At 36.1% G+C, this 19533-nt stretch overlaps 2 protein-coding genes and 1 long non-coding RNA gene across 4 annotated transcripts in view; 2 read left to right on the plus strand and 1 right to left on the minus strand.

Moving 5' to 3' along the window:
* Positions 1–16965, minus strand: part of POT1 (protection of telomeres 1) — a 105069-nt gene extending 88104 nt beyond the window's left edge. Inside the window, exons 1-2 of one of the 2 annotated variants that reach the window (XM_012789097.3) lie at positions 16765–16965; positions 15785–15966 (exon numbers count right to left, since the gene is read on the minus strand). The gene's annotated coding sequence lies outside the window, so the exon portion shown is untranslated. Of the gene's footprint in view, positions 1–15784; positions 15970–16764 lie in introns of both variants that reach the window. The other variant, XM_012789096.3, reaches the window with a different exon arrangement.
* Positions 7373–10917, plus strand: LOC142872883 (gametocyte-specific factor 1-like). The gene is given in 3 exon segments (XM_076006222.1): positions 7373–7395; positions 10411–10559; positions 10562–10917. Coding segments are annotated over 3 exon segments (528 nt in total).
* A 153-nt stretch (positions 16966–17118) lies between the features above and the next one.
* The window catches only part of LOC105884822 (uncharacterized), a 45528-nt gene continuing 43113 nt past the window's right edge, over positions 17119–19533 (plus strand). The window contains exons 1-2 of the long non-coding RNA XR_001160390.3: positions 17119–17207; positions 17595–17698. This is a non-coding gene — a long non-coding RNA (uncharacterized LOC105884822). The remainder of the gene's footprint in view (positions 17208–17594; positions 17699–19533) is intronic.

Raw genomic sequence — 19533 nt, forward strand, 5'->3', positions numbered from 1 at the left:
GAAATAAAGTCATTCCTTCAAGGGAAAGAATAATAATAGGAATAACAGTAATGACAGCAGGCCTTTACTGGAGCCACTCACTAACAAAAACGCCTCATCAAAATAGACAGTTATAGAGAGACTTGTTTAAAGATATTGACTCCTATCCTCAATAGCTTTAAGCAGGCATGATTGTGTCTGCGTGCATGCTTTTTTCTATTTTATTTCCTACTTTTCTTTTTTTGTATATTTGCCTCTAAACCTTCTGTCGTACTAACTAGATTAAACTGTATCTCAATCAAAATTTTAAAAATTGTATATAAAATTACTCTAGTGATTATTCTGAGAAAAAATGGTCTTATGAATTACCCCATGAGTTTTAGGATATGAATTGTATGTCAACTGCCTTACTGCCTCAAATTCTAAAGAAAGATTTTAAGATATACCACTGACTCCATAATAGCTTTACATAGGAAAAACTATCATTACACTGATTTTCCTTTTCTTTGTTCAAAGTAGAAATTAAAAAAACATTAACTGACTTATCGGCTTTTCACAGAAGCTTTAGCAAAAAAGATAAAACTTGAGGTTGTTGATGTATCCACAAAATTCTTGTTCAAGAAAAAAAAAAGTGCATGTTCTAACAGTTTCCTTGAAATGAATCTTTATATTCTAGCACCATTTTCAAGTCCACAGATTGTTTATAAATCATCACAATTTCTACAATTATAGTATGTCAGAACTATTCAGAATTCTCAGCTAATCCAACACCCTCATTTTGTATTTGATTAAATTTGGATCCGTAGACATCCAACATTACTTGAGATCCAATAATTAACTGAGGAAAAGCAGGGATCAGAAGTCAAACTCCTGGGCTCAGGGTCTAGATTCCCTTTCTCTACCCTACTCTTCCTCATGGCCTGTAACTATAATAAGAAAATAATAACGACAATAGTTATTATGTACTCAGTTCCTACTATGTGCCAGTAGCAGATATATTTTGTCTCTAATCCTGTCAATAATCCAGAAAGGTAGGTACCATTAGCCCCATCTTAAAGACTGAAATAAAAAAAAGAAAAACTAAATGAAAAATGGAGTTAAGGGTTTGCCCCAGGTCCTACCTGCTGGGATTTAGACACTCTAATCCCCTTGCTGAGTCTAAAACATACACTCACACTTCAGAGCCTCTGTATTTCCTAATTCCTGGTCTAGTATGCTCTTCAAATATCTGAGAGATCACTTAATCACTTCTACTAAGTCTCTACCCAACTATCACTATCACAGTCTTTCCTTTACCACCAGAGAAAAACAAACCTCCTTTCTTCTCATACTCATACCTTATCTCTCTTCCACTACTTTAGTTTCCCCATACCACTGTTTGCCATGAGAAAAAAATATATTATTTATTTCTGTTTATTGTGTTTTTACACTAGACAGTATGCTGTATAAAAACAACTTTCTTTGTTTGGATCACCAGAGATCCAAGCCTGGCTCCTAATGGATGTTCAATATACCGTCAAATAAATGCAGAAATGACTGAATGAATACATACTAATTCTCTTACCTTCTCCTCTAAGACACACAGATATATTCAGGAGTAGTATTTAAAATACAAAAGATAAGTAAGGTATACTGCAGAGGCTCCAGTTCCTACAAAGTCAACAGATGGCCACAGCCTTAGAGGACCAGATGCCCACCACAATGCCAGGACCACCATTAGAGGCACGGTCTCTCCTAACTGACAGGAGCATTCAAAGAAAGGGAGGAAGAGAAGTGTAGTGCCACTTCACATTAGGGTTCCTGGGTTGGAATGGCAGCAGGTGTTGGAGGACTCCAACCAATAGCTCTTTATCATTCTCTAAAGAACTATTTTAATACTTTAACAACTGATACAATCATGTAACTGTACATACTAGATGAAAATTAGTTGTGGACATACTGCTCATTCTTAGCATTGTTAAAATTATTTAGATAATTCACCTATCTGGACACATGCCACAACCCATTCACGAATTACTAGATATAACACTGATCTCTAGAATCTTATCAGCTCATGTATGGAAAGAAAACATTTTAAAATAATTATAAGATGATGTTCAAGCCTGCTTTAGGAGAAGTTAGGAACTATAAATATTCACACGCAATAAAACCAGAAGGCTACAAATATTGCCGTAAATTTCTGCACAATCCACAAATTTATGTGCTGATTTGATTACAAATGAGCAACAAAAAGAATTCTGTGATTAAAGTTGACTTTTTTGGGCAACATTTCAGTATAACTTCTGGGTTTTTTTGCTATGTCAGCAATCAGCAATCTGTCACAATGTCTACCTAAATAATTTAGGATATAGAATTTAAATGTTTTTTATTTTAAAAAATCTTAAGAGATAAGAAAATATTTCAGAATATACTGATAGGGCATTTCAATACAAAAGTTGCAGAGTTTAATTTCCTAGGCAACCCATTTCATAGTGTCATCTGAATATTAGACACATATGTTATACTAGATTAACAAAATTTATAGAGGACACATAATACCCAAGAATAGCTGTTTTTATTCAAATATTTACTTAATGTAGAAAAAAGTGGGAAAAATTAATGCTGAGCATTAAAAAACATTCAAATTCAGAACTTAGGAAGCAGATGTTCTTACAGACTTATAAGATGAATTCTGTCTCAAAAACTGAAAACTATGCCCCCATGCAACCCAAACACACATATACAACTAATCAATTTTATGCCAATTCCACCAACTCTTTAGTTTTGGTCTTTATACATGCAGGATAGATCTAAAGCCTCCACACCGATTTCTCTACCTCAGTCTTTTCCATAAAAGAAAACAAACTGAAAAATAATTCAGGAGATAATATGGGAAAATGGAACACTGATTTGAAGTTTGATTATATAAAGGCATTTTGTTATTTTAGGTGTAAAAATGGAATTGTGTGTTTGCAGATGTACAAATAGAAAAGAAGATATACATATATATGTGTATACATACATGAATACATTGATATTTCATATTGAGAAACTGATGTTAATATTTAGGTAGTTATAATGGTATGTGGTATGTACTCATTTGTGTATAGTCACACAACACATAGTGATGTTTTGGTCAAAGTCAGACCACATATAAGATGGTGATCCCATAAGATTATAACACTATATTTTTACCTTTTCTATAGTTTTCTAGGTTTATATATATTTAGAGACACAAATACTTTTGTGTTACATTTGCCTACAGTATTTAGTAAAGTACATGCTATACAAGTTTGTAGCCTAGGAGCAATAGGCTATACCATACAGCCTAAGTATATAGTAGGTTATACCATCTAGGTTTGTGTAAATACACTCTATTATATTCATATGACAAAATCGCCTAACATATTTCTCAAAATGTATTCCTATTGTTAAATGATAATCTCAAAAATAGTATGGGCAAATCAATAGACTAAGACACAGACATAGTTTAGTTTTTGTTCTACTTCTGTAACTAACCAGATCTGTCAGTTTAAAAAAAAAAGTTATTTAATCAAAGTCTCAGAAAAAATGAAGTGTTTAATCTAGATGGTTTTTATAATTTCTTCTAGCCCTGAAATTTAATGATTCTATGAATATATTATTGGGCTCTTTGAAAACTTCCACACAGAAATCTACTTTGTTTAATAAAATTTTAAACAGATCCTACAATATATATATTTCACACTAATATTCCAGTCTTTGATAAAGCCAACAAAACATACATCAATTTTATTTATAAGATAGGAATCATAAATAAATAAAATATGACAATCAACAATGCATAACGATTCAGTCCAAAGTAAAGGTAAAAATTAATAGTTCCACTTAGGGGATAGAAAGCTGGAAAGAGTGACAACAACAACAAGCTGGACAATCTGCAAATTTCAAAACTTTTCTTGACCCATCAGAGAGCTGAGGTGTCAGGGAAAACAATTAAATAGACTTTTAAGGAAAAAGGAGTACTTCCAAATGAGCATGGGAGCAAGTACTTGCTTACTTAAGGTAAATGGTATATGCTGTCAGACATCTGTAAGAAAAAATTTTATAACATATTTAATGAATCATTAATAAAGGCCAAGTATGGGCTAGTGGAAACACATGGAGCCCCTGAACTACATACATATACAAAGGAAATTCACAACACACTTACAAGCTCTTCTCCACAGACTTGACAAGGTTCAAACTAAGAGGAAGGGTAAGGGTGGCAGCAATACTGCAGGAAAGGCAGGAAACTTTGATTAGATCTTTCTCCTCTTTCTTTCAGAACAAAGGCCTTAAAATGCTGGGAGATGGGCAACAAACCTGTCAATCTTAGAGCTTTGCTGAAAACCCACTGTAGCTGGAAGAAACAGACAAAAATAACCTTCTACCCCTTGTTAGGGATGGGCAGGAATAAGTACATAGCTGCAAGACCCAGCCCTACAACTAGAGGCAGGGCCAGGCCCCACTCACAAGACCCAAGGGCCTACTTCCAGCCAAGACAAGCTTACTTAGAATGGAGAACATGTACACAAAAAAGGCTAACAGTACCTAATAAAAAGTAACATGGTCTACTACTGGGAGAGAGGCCATAGAGCAGGGGTCCTCACACATTCGGCCCATGGGCCACATGTGGCCCGCCGAGGACATTAATCCGGCCGCCAGGTGTTTTTGCCGCTGCTGCCTATCCTGCTTAGCAGCCAACTCGTCCCAGGCCCACAGTGCACATGTGTGGAATGTGCACCGCACTCTCCAATGGTCTGAGGGACAGTGAACTGGCACCCTGTTTAAAAAGTTTGAGGACCCCTGCCCTAGAGCATAGAAAGAGAGCTTAGCTGAGGGAAAGCACAAAGACAAGACCTAACCTATGGATGGGGAAGGCAAAGAAAATATCCTCCAGCCAAACAGCACCCATTCTACATATGAAGTAACTCTAGAGGACTCTGAAGCCTCTTGTGCACTGAACAACAAACAACAAATCTCAAACCTAGCTCTACTCTTGATTAGTTTAACTCTCGATGCACCATGCTAAAGGCTTAGCAGAAAAAGACTAATACACTTCCTGTACATGTTCTATATGTAGCCTATTATATTTATCTCAGTTTCCATTGTCCTACACAAGAAGTACAGCTTTCAACAAAGCATATTATGCAAAAAGCCAAGAAAAAATACACTGTCAAGAAAAAGCAATCAAAGGAACCACAATCAGGTTAAATGAGATTAATCAAATAAAACTCAAAGCAGGTACTTTTGTTCCTCTTGTACCTGATCCAAATAGAAGATAGATCCTGGTGAGAGGAGGGTATGATTAGGAAAAATACGAATTTATAGTTACTGAAATGAGACACATTGGTTTTATAACAGAAAGAGAGAGAAAAAAAAAAACTAGGCACCTAGGGAGAGATCTCTAGTACCTGGGGAGGGGCCCTAGCACCTGAAGAAGGAATCCCATAACTTGAGAAGAAAACCCTTAGTCCCTAGAAGTAGAAGGGAGCGGAGGCATAAATGATCTTTGTCTTTCAGAACTACTTCAGGAGCCTTCCATCACCCTAAAGGAAAATGCACTGATGCTGCTCTCACAAACTACTGGGAATCTTGAAAGTAAATCAACTACTAAGCCCATCTACCATCCCTTACCCAATGGCTCTAACCATGAACCAGGAGAGCATGGCCCAGTTCCTGCATCTTGGATGCAGAATACCTCCAAATGTTGTCCACAACTAGGGCAAATAAATTGGTAAAGCAAGACAGATTTAACTAACAGCTCTCAGGTGGTCTCTCTCTGAAAACCAGAACAAAACAGAACTACTGGGACTGAACTGGGCACCTAAGGCCTTACCAGCTGGTAGGCAAGAAAGATGACCCTGTCAACCTGTCTGATTGATCTATGTCTTTCTTGGAGGGGCCCCAAACAATTTAAACTCTGTTTTAAGTGCTTGCATGTGTGCCCTAAGGATTGTGCTTCTTGTGTGAAAGGCGAAATTAAACACAAACACAGTGTGATGTGCACCCAGAGGTAGCTATAAAAAACATTCAAGTGTTTAACAAAACACTTTTGGTTGACCCCTCAGTTATATATTATGTTCACAGTTTTACCTACAATGGAAGTTATTCTATTACAAAAGTGGTATAAAATTTCTCCCTGCCTTTAGTTGAAGTGAGCAAAGAAAATTAGAACCTGAGTTAAAGGACAAAGTTTGAAACTTAAAGGAAAACTAAACAGTAAATATCCAGAGAGATTATCCCAGAGTTATGTGTTTATAATTCAATAGTAGATGAAACCTATAGCTATTCCTTTACATTCCAAATGATGTATTTACATTAAATAGATTAGGTTTCTCTTCCTCTCTCAGGAGGCGAGGGTGAATCTGTCCTATATAACTCCCAGATTCATCATTTCACAGTTCTCCAACAGTGCAAGAAATCTCCTTTTTAATGTTAATACATGCAGGAAGATATATGGCCCTCAATGCATTGCCCAGAATGGGCACGCATGGAGTTATTGCTAAGAGATGCTAAGATGCAGTGATTGCTGAGAGTAACAAAGTCATGTGGCACTTAACAATGGGGATATGTTCTGAGAAATGCATCATTAGGTCACTGCCTCTTTGAACATCACAGAGTATACTGACACAAGCCTATGTGGTATGGCCTATTACATACCTAGGCTATGTGATAGAGTCTATTACTTTATAACCTATACAGCATGTAACTGTACTGAATACTGCAGGTAACTGTAACACGATGGTAATATTTGTATATCTAAACATATCAACCAAGAAAGGATACAATAAAAATATGGTATTATAATCTTATGGCTCCACCATCCTATATACAGTCTGAGATATTATTACATAGTTTGTCTCTACTCTAATCTCATGTTTGCTTTTTGGATAAAAATTTACTATAGATATTAATATGTTAACACACCCTGTTATGGACTAAATTTTGTGTTCCCCCTAAATTCATATGTTGAAGCCCTAACCCCTTATACCTCAGAATGTGAGTATATTTGGAGATAGGGCCTTTAGGGTGTGTCCTAATATGACTGGTGTCCTTATAAGAGGACAAAAAGACACACAGAAAGACACTAGAGGCTCTGACATGCACAGACAAAAGGCCATGTGAGCACACAGCAAGAATGTGGGCATCTGCAAGCTAAGAAGAGAAGTCTCAGAAGAAATTAAACCTGCAGACCCCTTGATCTTGATCTTCTAGCCTCCAGAACTATGAGAAAATAAACATTCAGCCACCTGGTCTGTGGTATTTTGTTATGGCAGCCCTGAAAAAGTAATATTCCGCCTCAAAAAACTGAGTTTTCTAAGCTCAGTGCTCCTCAGCTGTGATACAAATCCTGTATGTACAGTATGCATCTGGCCTGCCCCCATGGAACATGGGGAAGAAAAAACAACCAATGTAAACACGAAGTTCATGCTACCTGCTGTGCCATAAGTAATAAACTATGTAAATCCATTTGGGCTCCTTGTTTCCTTACCAGCTAAAGTATAGCTGGCCAACCTAAGTACCACATTATACCCTGTTGCTTAGAACTATTTGACCACTAGATAGTTACCTAAATGAAATAAAAACTTAGCTCAGATAAAAACTTGTACGTAAGTATTTACAGTTGCTTTATTCACTACAACTGGAAAGAATCCAAATATTCCTACAATGAAGACTAAACAGGCTGCAATGAAAGTCTAGTGACCAACAGAATATTATTGATAAAAATAACCTGAAAGAATTTCAAATGCAGCACAGTAAGTGAAAGAAGCCAGAATCAAAAGGCTACATGCTGTATAATTTCATCTACATGGCATTCTTGAAAGACAAAAGTGTAATTTCAGAAAACTAGGAAGTGGTCATGAGAAGTTAATACTGGGGATAGCAGGGTGACTATAAAATTTTGGAAAGTGATGGATTGCTTGATATGTTAACATGTTTTTATATATTTGTCAAAACTCATAGAAATGTAACACTAAAAACAGTAAATGTAGCAATAAAAGGCATTTAATAAAATTCAAGAAACATAAATAAGAGATCTCTGCAGGTTAGAAAAGAGTATGTGAGTATACAAACTGAGAGTTGAAAGATGAGAAATTCAGACACATAAAAGAACAGAAAAATACTTCAACTTCAAAAAGCAAAGAGGATAAACAAAACAGAAGGACAAATCAAATAGCAAGATAGACTTAAACAGACCATATCAACAGACCATATATTTTTTCTAAATGAGAACTGTACATAACCATGAGAAACACACAAAAGGTATTTCCTAGTTTTAACCCTACTAGATACTATAATAATATGTTCACTTATAGCTAAAAGTAGGGGTCCTCAAACTTTTTAAACAGGGGGCCAGTTCACTGTCTCTCAGACTGTTGGAGGGCTGGACTATAGTTTTAAAAAAAACTATGAACAAATTCCTATGTACACTGCACATTTCTTATTTTGAAGTAAAAAAAACAAATGGGCAAAAACACCCACATGTGGCCCTCAGGCTGTAGTTTGAGGATGCCTGACTAAAAGGATTTACTACAGTAACACAAATAAAAATGTTAAAATTGAAAAAAGTTTTCAATAATAAGTAGAAACAAAAATAAGAAATTAGCAAAGTGTCATAGTATTTAACATTTCTATATCGGGCACACAAAACAAATACACACATATAAGAAATATTACACTAATCAACCAACTGTAAAATGAGTTTGAGAATACTAACAAACATATGATATGAATTTAAATGCAATTAAGTAGAAAAGACCAACTAATTCATAAAACTTTTATTTCATATGAAATGAAATTCTATGAAAATGAAAAATAAACAGATGAATCAAAAGTATAACAAATGTCTCTATATGGAGAATATTATTAACAATTAGGCAAAATTGAAAGGTAGATTTTTCTTTCTTTTTGTATCAGATCCATTTTACTAAGTTCCTCAACTCCACCTTAACTAAAATAAAAAGTTCACTAAATATGCATAACAAAATATTGGATATGACAGAAAAAAAGTTCAGTGAACTTGAAGACAGATAACAGAAATTACTCAATCTGAAAATCCTTTCTGCCAAAAAACCAAAATAGCAAAATGGAAGAAAAAGGAACAATATCTCAGAGATTTATGTGACAGTATCGAACAGCCTTACATATGAACACACATGTAACTAACTGGTATGCTGGAAAGAAAAAAGAATAATGTGGCAGAAAAAAAATTTCCAGAAATAATAACCAAATTTCCCAAATTTGATGAAAACCATTGACTCACGAATCCAAGAAACTCAGTTACCCACAAACAGGAAAAACTCAAAGAAAAATCACACCAAGGCACATGATAGTCTAACTGCTGAAAACAAAAGATAAAATAGAAAGTGAACAAAGGAAAAAAATGCTCATTACATACAAAACAATGGAAGCCAAAAAGCAGTGGAATGATATCTTTAAAGTGCTAACAGAAAGAAAAAGCAACTCAGAAGTCTATATTTAATAAAAATATTCTTCAAAACAAATGTGAAATAAGATCATTTTCAAATGAATGAAAGCCAAGAGAAGTCATGTATAGTTGAAACTGTAAGACATGCTTGATATTTTTCAAGATGAAGAGAAATTAACCAGATAAAAACTCAGGTATATAGGCAAAAATGAAGAACACCAGAAATGGTAAATATGCCAGTCAATATAAAGATTATTTTTTCTTTTTCTTAATTTCCTTAAAAGACAACTCACTGTTTAAAAGCACAAATAACAATGTAAGGCAGAGTTTGTAACACATGTACATGTAAAAGATATAATAGCTCAAAGAACAGAGAAGTGGGTAAGTGGAATTTTACTGTTGTAAGATTTTTACATTTGTCAAGCAGGAAGAATTTAAGCAGGACATGAGAAATAACAAGTATCATCTGGGAAGTATATGTCTGAGTAGACTTCAATTAAGTTAAGGATGTATACTCTTAGTGCTAAATAACCACTAAAGAAAATAAAACAAGTATTCCTTAAAGCAAAGAGAAAATAAAATGGAATACAAAATATTTAATTAACCCAAAAGAACTCAGGAAAAAAGCAAAGAGGATAAACAAACCAGAAGGACAAATCAAACAGCAAGATAGACTTAAACAGACCATATCAATAAGTATTTTAAAATAAATTGACTAAGCATGTGAATTAAATGGTGAGATAGACTAGATTAAAAAGTATGATCCAATAATATGCTTAGAGATACTTAAAGTATTAAACCATAAATAAGTTTGAAAATAAAATAAAAGACATGCAACAGAAACAGTAAAGATAAGAATGCTGGCAAGGTTATATTATCAAACCAAATAGATTCCAAGACAAGTTACCAGAGGCACAGATGTAGGGCAAGAGTGACTGTGGGGAGAGTGTGTCTCCACAAAGCACTTAGATACAGCTCCTTCATTTCCAACATGGAAGAAACATTAACTCCTTGGACCCTAAAGAGCTATTACAATGCCCCTATGATAAAAAACAAAACAAAACAAACAAAAAAAAACACCAGATCAGGGCTTGCAGATTTCCTTATCATCTTACCAAGTCCAGAAAGAACCATCCTAATGTCGCAAATTGGCTACTTGACCCTTTAATGCTCACCACCAGGTTCCTCAGTCTGAAATCAGTCATATCTCAAGCTGTGATGACAAAAGTTGTATTGAGCAAGATACTGTCAACCAAACCAGGAACCTTGAACAGAAGACCCTGGCTGAGAGCACATGGCAGTGCCCTTCTTGCTACAAAGACTGGGATAAAGATTTGTGGCAACAGACCAGCAACCCATTTGTCTGGGGCACAGCCAACTACTGTGGCAACAGTTCTGTAAGCAACATAGTTAGGGAACATAAGAGTAACCTGGCTTCAGGCACGCAAGTTCCCAAATCTTTGTCATATGTCCTACCATGGAAAAACAATGGAAATGCACAATAACTGAATATCTCATCAAATGCAGATCCTGAATATCTCATCAAATGCAGATCCTCTAGCTTTTTCCTACTACCAGTGAGTTCTTCATTCTTCTCCTAATCTAATTATACAATGATAAACTAATTAAAGATGGAAATTTGGTAATGATAAAAGGACCAATTCATCATGAAGATATAATCATCCTAAATATATATGCACTTACGAAGCTTCAAAATATGTGAATACTCACATAACTAAAATAGGAAACAGACAAATCCACAGAATTGGAATTAACATTCATCTCCCAGTAATTGATAGAAGAAGTAGAAAGAAAATCACTATGAATATAGAAGACCTAAAAACACCATCATCTAATTTTATACAATTGACATTTACAGAACACTGCACCTGACAACTGTAAATGCTGATTATATAAATTGGGTCATTTTTTTTATCATACTCAGTTAAATCAGAGTTGGGGGTGGAGTAGGGGTGGAAGCCCTTGAGGCACATGACCCTGCTCTAAGAATTATCAGCAAGCCCAGCTGCTGAAATGACCTGGAATAATCCTAAAACCAGTTTTACCTAGTAGCTGTTGAAATGACCTGGCGTGACTCTAAGAATAGTTTTACTTAGCAATTAGCTTTCTGTCAAAACTATAGGTAGCATTTTTTTTCCTAATAAAACATCAAAGCTTTTCTTTGTTCTTCAGAAATAGCGAGGATCATCCTGATGCCGAAAATGGCAGGCGCTGGGACGCAACCGCTTGCCACCTCCCTGTAGCTCCGCATCTCCCCAGGCCAGCGCTGCCCATGACCAGTTGGAAGGCATGCTGCTGGGGCCAGGCCCCCTGGCTCACAGCCGCCTGGGGCCCCCACGTGCCACCAGGTCCACATGCCGCTGCCTATTTCTGGCCACGCTGCTTGCGTGATCCTGATTGGGTAATTTTTGAATCCCACTGTTTTTGATCAGATATTAAAGCTTGTAGTTGATTGGATGCTTCTTGAGCCCCTACCAAGGGTATAAAAGCAGGGGCAGAAGGGCAGGAAGGGGAGAACATCAGAAGACACAAAGACAGCTGTAACACTAGGTGTGCTGAGCCTGCCGTAGAAGAATAAAGGCTGTTCTCCGACTCTTCATGTGCCGCTTGGTTCTTCCCCCAGTCAAATGAATAAGAGCTGTAACACTAGCTGTACACACTGCTGCAACAATCCAAGTAAGTGTCTATGTTTCAAATTCCAATTCTGTTTTTGAATTGCAGTATATATTCCCAAATAAAACGTATTGCATAAATCCATCCCTATATATTTTATTTTGACTTTGATACAATTAGTGAATACGCATTATTTTCAAGTACGTATGGAATGTTCAGGAAGGCAGATCATATGCAGGTTCACAAAATAAGCCTTAATAAATTTTAATAAAACTGAAACCTTGCAGAATAAAATTAAAACAATAACATATTTACACCCATCCTCATTCTCTCTAGTCCCTATTCAACCCTTTCTTCAACTTTACATCCCCTTTAACTGCAACCTTTCCTTTCTCCATTCCTTCACATCAAAATATTTTTTATTATGAAAGTGAATACTTACTTAGAATGAGAAATCACAACACATTACAAATTGTAAAAGCTGAAAAATTATATACAAATTTAGATTTCCAGAAAAATAACTTAATTTTTAAAATAACTCAGTGCGTGATACACCTCTTTAGACAATTTTCTTCACTGTTTTTGGCTATATGCTTTTTGATAATCTTTTCATGTTGCTTTTAAAATATTGGTTTCTATAAAGTACAGAGGGAATAAAGATAATTCAAGTTTTCCTATAGCATACCTGATTAAAATTTCTTTTTGCTATTGACAATTTACAACAACTATATTCAACTTCACCATTCATTATTGGTAACCTTATGAAAACTATTAAGTTTGAAAATATTCCTATTAAGTTTCTTTTATACCCCAGCTGTAAAATTTATAACAATTCTCTTTGGACTAGCTTCAGGCTCCATGAGATTCAGAACCTGTTTTTCCTCAACTACATAAAGCCCATGGTAGATGGGACAGGACATATTCTTACCCTGATACCACTTTGGCCCCATACCATGAGGCTCCATGACCAGTGAGTTGGAGTGTTCCAGGAAACCATTCCCATACTAGGAGAGCTAGTAATAGGCTGACTATATTAAGAAGTGACTTCAAACCACATGAATACATCTCCTTAAACTCAAACAAAATATACTCCACAAGTCAACTTTCCCTTAGCTAGATTCCCTCCCCAAAAATGTCCTTAGCTGCTCCAATGCCACTTGATATGAGAAAAAATGTGATGGAGGTGAAGTCTAAATGGAAAGAAACAACAGTTATAACCATTTGAGGTTAAAACATCTTTTGTAAAGTTTTAAAATACATACAAACATGTAAATTCTTTTTTAAGGTCCTTAACAGGGTCTTTGAAGGACTTATACAAGCAAAGTCTTTGAAGCTTGAGTTTCACTAAGCTCTGGTCAGTGGAACTATGATACATTATTTTCACTAAAAACTAAGAAACAAGGAAAACTCTTCATCCAAAGACACTGTTGTTGAAATTATTGTATTTACCACACTAACCAGCATTTACTGAATGCTTGGACTTCATTAGTAACTTCTTTACATTTAATCCTTACAACATCTCTATAAGGTAAGTTCTACCATAATTCCCATTTTGCAAATGAAGAACATAAGTTATAGAAAGACTAAATCACTTTCCCAATTACACAGCTAATAAAAGGTGGACCTGCAACTGAAAGCAGGCAGCCTGGCTCCAGGGCTCACGCCTCACGCCTCTTTTCAGAACACTGAACTGCCTGCCATAGGAGCAAGTTAGTGACTGTGGCCTGGGTGTGAGTGTGACTGTGTCTTAGGAGGAGGAAGAGACGAGGAAAGGAAATGTTGATATGCTCTTAAAATTGACTTTGTTTTACCTCACTTCAGTGCTGTGGTTAGGGAGTTGATTTTAGGTAGCATAAAAGTCAGTTAGTTCTCACTAGTATCCCATCTCCAAAGAAAAAAAAAAAAAAGTCAGTTAGTAAGAATCAAAGGCAAAATTGAATCAGCTAAGATTTAAAAGCCTTAAACTCCCATTTCGGGACTTTTATGATCAACTTATCAAAAGTATCGCAACACATTCCTTGGAAGACATTTCTTCCTTTCATTTCCTCACCTAACATTGAATCCTCAAACCACTGAAAAATAGATTTATTTCAGAGTGCTCTAGCAAAACTAGTCTTGCCAAGTGACCCACTTCTTGATTATTAGATCAAACAGATACTTTTCAGACCCTAGACTGAGCATCTAACAGCAACATATACTTTGCGTAGTAGTAAAGACTGCTCAGCCACTTACTAGCTATTTGACCTTGGATGAATTTAAAGTTAACCTATATCTACTGTCCAGCTATAAAATGAGATTACCTATTTATAGAGTACCTAGGATTAAAAGCGATAACATATATAAAACACTTAGCAGAATGCCTACTAGATAGAATTTATAGCAATTACTGACCTTAGTCACTCCTTGAAACTTGCCTTCCTAAGCATATAAGACACCACTCTCTCCTGGTTTTCCTCCTACTTCTGTAGACCATCTCAGTCTCTTATTCATACTACTTTCTTTCGCTCACTCCTTCAACACAATTCTCTTCTCTTCTCATTCTATACTTTGGCTCAAACCTCTCTAAGTAGGAGACCCTTTGAGATCCAAATCTCCAAATCCATTTGCTTCCTGGACATTAACACTTAGATACTTCCAAAGACCTCTCAAACACATCCAAAATTGAAGTCATCATTATTTTACCTAAACGTGTCTCCTATCGCCTTCCCCAGGTTGGCTAGGAATTAGAAACAGAAGTTTCCTGACTATCTCTTTGCCCCACTAGTCTAATTGTTCTCTAAGACCTGTTGATTTTGCTTCTTTATCCTATCAAGTCTGAAGCAAATCATCTAGATTCAAATTCCTGCTCTACCACTTACTAGCTATATGATCTCAGACAAGTTACTTAACTTTCCTGAAATACAGTACCCTCGTCTTCAGATAAGTAATAATAGTACTTAAGTCATAGGTCTTTGTGATGATTAAAGAAGTTAATATATGTAAACACTTAAAACACTACCTAACATATGGAAAGAGCTCAATAAATGTTATCTCTTCCTATTATTATCATTTTATTATTGTTTTGTTTGTTTGTTTTTTCTATCTACCTCCTTCTCATCATCCCCTCTGCCACTGGTTTTGATCAGTATCACACTTAGATTACTAAAACTGCCTCTTAACTAAGTATTCTTCCTTGAATCTTGCCCTTTCCAATATATTCTTTATCCAGAGGGCAAATAGTTTGGACTCAAAGTGAATCCTGTCTTTCTCCTGCTAAAATCTGCTAAGGGCTTCCCAATGCTTTTAGGGTAACATCCAAATTATTCAACATGTACATAAGGACTGCTTTTACCCAAAAGGAAAATACAATACAATCTGTCATCCTATAAATTCCAGCTTGACTTGCCTGATCTAATGGGTCAGAACCAAAAGGTCTCATGCTCATGTATCACAATGCTAATACCACACTTATTAATTAGAGATTAGGTAATCAGTCAAACCTCCAAAAAACCTTTAGTACAGGGACTATATTTATTCATCTTTTACTTTGGAAACTTATTCCAGTATATCACAGAATAATTCAAGAAATGTTTGCTAAATAAATTCTGATCATTAAAAATAATTTATCATTGAAATACTGTCTCAAATGTTTGGCAAAGATAAAAACCACTCCTAAAACAGCTCTCATAAAGAAACTCAATGCAAAATTCTGCATTTCTTTTAGAAGGAAAAAACATTCTGAGTTATGAAAATTCTTACCTGGATATATTTCTTGCTATAATCACAACCTGGCTGTAGGGATCTGAAATCCACTCTCTGTAATTTACTCAGTGGCTGAACTTCAGGCACTCCATTGACTTCCCTTATCAATTCAAGTGGCATATCAGTTCTGATCACAACGACTGTCCAAAGCAAATTTGAATAGGGAAGTTGACAGCTTGCTGCTGAAAACACAAGACCAGTGTTTTACCCAAAATGCAGTCAATAATTTGCTCTAAGCCTCTTTGATTTACTTTTGCTTTTCCTTTCCTTTAAATTAGTTACCATGGTTGGGGAGGCTGGGACAGGAGGATAGATTACATTTTATTACAAGGATCAATACCCAGCATTCTTGTAAGGAACTGAAACTTAATTCTTTTCTACTTGGCTTTTGTATTTAAAGTACCTCTGAAAGCCAGTTTTAAGATCTGTGAAAACTTCATTAATAAATGCTTTTACCACCTTGCTTTAAAATGCAAAAGCTATTGGGGAAGGGGAGTGACTGAAAAGCTTTGTTTTTGTTTTTTAAACCCCTTGACAGTTGTAATATTGTGTAAGTAAATTATGCACAAAAAGCTTGTCACAATATTATCTGTGGCCTCCTCCCTTCACCCCCTAAATAACCGAAAGAAACAATTATTAAACAGAAGTTAACTTGTGCACTGTAAGTTCAGTCTTATTCCTCAAACCTCTAGACTGGGACAGTCACTACTGTCAATATTTACTTTTCATGAATACGCACCAACCTTCCCCAAGCCACTTGAGCTTCTTAAGGGCAGGGACCTCTGCCTCTCCCAAAATGCCAGGCAAGATGCTAAACACAGCAGGCTCAAGATAACACGTAAGTAAGGTTTCTCTGCGATAATTACACCAAATTTTGATCTAAACTAAATCAACCCCTTTAGAATACCAAATCCGGTCCCGACCCTGCCTGTACCCACGCAACGAACTCCAAACTTATTTTTTAGAAATTCACTCACCCACACTGCAGAAGGAAACCTGTGAAGAATTTATGTGGGCGCGCTCATGACGTCACACGCACACTGACGGCCCAGCTCCCACTCATGTGTACAGCGTCACTAGCACTAAACAACCGTTCCTTCCCGCGCCCGGGGAGGGCAAACTGCGTAATAGTTCCCAGGCCTAAGGCGCCCTGGAGGTTTCCACAAACATGTAGAGAATGCGGCTTTAGGGGTAATGTAGGCTCTCCGTACAGGCCCCGCCCAGTCCGGTCGCATCTCCCAGAATTCTTGCCGCTCCCACTAACTCCGCCCCTCCGTCAATTTCCCGCGTTAGTGGCTGGAGGCGCCTTGACTGGGAAGCGGGGCCAATGTGCAGCGCGGGATTTGCGATTTGGTTTCATAGACTGGAAGTCCCAGTGGGCAGCGCCCTTCTTTAACTTCCAGTTCTCTTTCCTCCAGAAGTAAGCACCCAAATGCAGGTTTTACAAAGAAATAGTACAAAGATAACAATGTTATTTGATAGTTTGTATAGCAATTTGGGGGCACTGGCATCATTCCTCCAATGGGTTATGCTATTTACAGGCAGATTTGGTTTACCTTGTCATTGGTTTCTAGGGCTATGCCTTGTGTTATAATTAATAAGATTTATTGTTAAATGTGAATCCTTTGCAAATTTCTGACGTATGCCTTCAGTCATTTAAGTGAAACCACCTCAGTGTGAGACTGTAAGGTAAGAAAGAATTACACAAATATTTCCAAGGCTAATTTGGACTAGAGTATCTGCTTTAGATAAAATATTTGCAGGAAGAAATAGCTAACTATTTTTAAAGCACCTATTCTTTCAACAGGAAGCATTATCTTTCCCTTCCCTACCGCTGTTATATACCATGCATGAGCCCGGGTGACCAGTGAATAAGCTCAGGAGCTGTCCATTTGAGGAAAACTATGATAAGTAAGTGTCACTGTCCTTTTCGTGTATGAACTCTGAGGTGTTGCCCCAGTTCTTGGGCTCTGGGCTTAGAAAAATCTCAACCCTTGTCCCGCATGAAGGAGAGATGTAACAAACACTCCACAAATATGCGTGAAGAATGTATTACGAGTAAAGTTTAAGGGTGCAAAACTAAAGACATTTTCTAAGGGGAAACAGGTCTGTCTCTGTGAGTGGAGAAGACACTGTCTACTTCTGTGTTTTCCCTTTTATATGCTGGTAGTTTAGGTAAAGGTTAATTATAATTATTCATAACTATATCTCACTGTTTGGGGGACTGAATTCTTTCCAGGTATGGACATAACTTAAAGGTTATGTTTCAGTCATTCTTTATAATATACGTATGGTGGGGAAAATGCCATTACCTATTCATGGTGTTTTTTCTATTCTCTGACTGGTGGTCAGTGTTCCATGGCCTAATTACCCCATTATTTAAGACTGAAATAACTGTTCCCTCTTTTTATTTTTCTGTAACCATTTCCTCCTTATTGTTTTTCTGTAACTTCTTTCTCCTTTTTCTTTTACTGATTACCATTATTGCTTACTTGTTTTTCTGTCCCTAACATAAGGTTCAGACTCTGTTGTCATTTCTTCTCTGGCATCACCCAGCTATGAAATAACTGTTCCTAGTCCCTAAGTGAAGCCCTCCACATGAGCTTTGGATTCTGACCATTTTCATCTCCCCTTGTCGTCAGTAATATTAATATATCTTCTCTCAATGTATTTTCAACTTTCCATCCTCATTCATTCTTTCCTATCAGCATTTAAACACATTCTTCCGGTAGTGGAAGCTTTTTAAGGACAGGGAGAATTGCTTACTAAATAAAGGCTCTGCAGTGTCTGACAAATTGTGGGTGATAAGTATTTGTTGCATTAACAAATAAATGCTAAGGAAAACTGTTTCTCTTTTTTTGCCTCTGATTTCCATTCCATCTCACACTGTTATACTAAAACTGCTCTTGACAAAAACATTGAAGACTAACCTCTTTGTTGCTAAGCCAAAAGGACATTTTTAGTCTTATCTTTGTAAGAGCATTTTCATTTTGCTACAAATAGTTGTAGTTTTCCTCTTACCTTTTAATCAATTGAATATTTTAAAACTGTTCCTCATCATCTGTTTAGCCTACAAATGTCTGTATTCTGTAGGATGTGATGAAGATATCTAACAGAAGTATACATTAACTCCTTTTTTTGTTGTGGTGGTTATAGTGGTTGTTCTCAATTTCTCTAAGACGTAAACACTTCCTACACATCCTAGTAACTTCCAGTCTTGTTTCTTTTTCATAATCTCCCAATTAGTGGCAGAGCTGGGATGCATCTGGCTCCAGAGCCTATCTACTTTTCCTCACATTAGCAATTAGTTTCTATAAATGTTTCTAAAACAGTACAAATTAAGATAATAAGAGAGGGGAAAAAAAGAGAGATTGAATCAACTGGATAAGGCACTAAGGACATTACTGCCAAAACAATCTATTACTGTTTTTCTATGCCTGTTGAAGCAGCACTGAAAAGCTAACAATTAATGTAATAATTATTACACATTATAATTTTTAAAGGTACAGTGAAAAGTTTTTATATAAAGTCTACAATGTAAAAATATTCAAAATTGAACAATGTTAAGAACTTCTTAAGTAAAGCTAAAATGAGATTCTCACTAATAAGTAATGAGCACCAAAAGTGGAAAGAGCACTTTTTTATCTGATGCATAAATAAAAAGATCCAGTGCAGTTATTGTAAGTAATAAAGGTGAAAGAAAATAATCTGCAAATTGCTGGCACTTTTTCCCTCTCATTACTGTT

This window comes from Microcebus murinus, chromosome 9, assembly GCF_040939455.1.
Source record: "Microcebus murinus isolate Inina chromosome 9, M.murinus_Inina_mat1.0, whole genome shotgun sequence".
NCBI lineage: Eukaryota > Metazoa > Chordata > Mammalia > Primates > Cheirogaleidae > Microcebus > Microcebus murinus.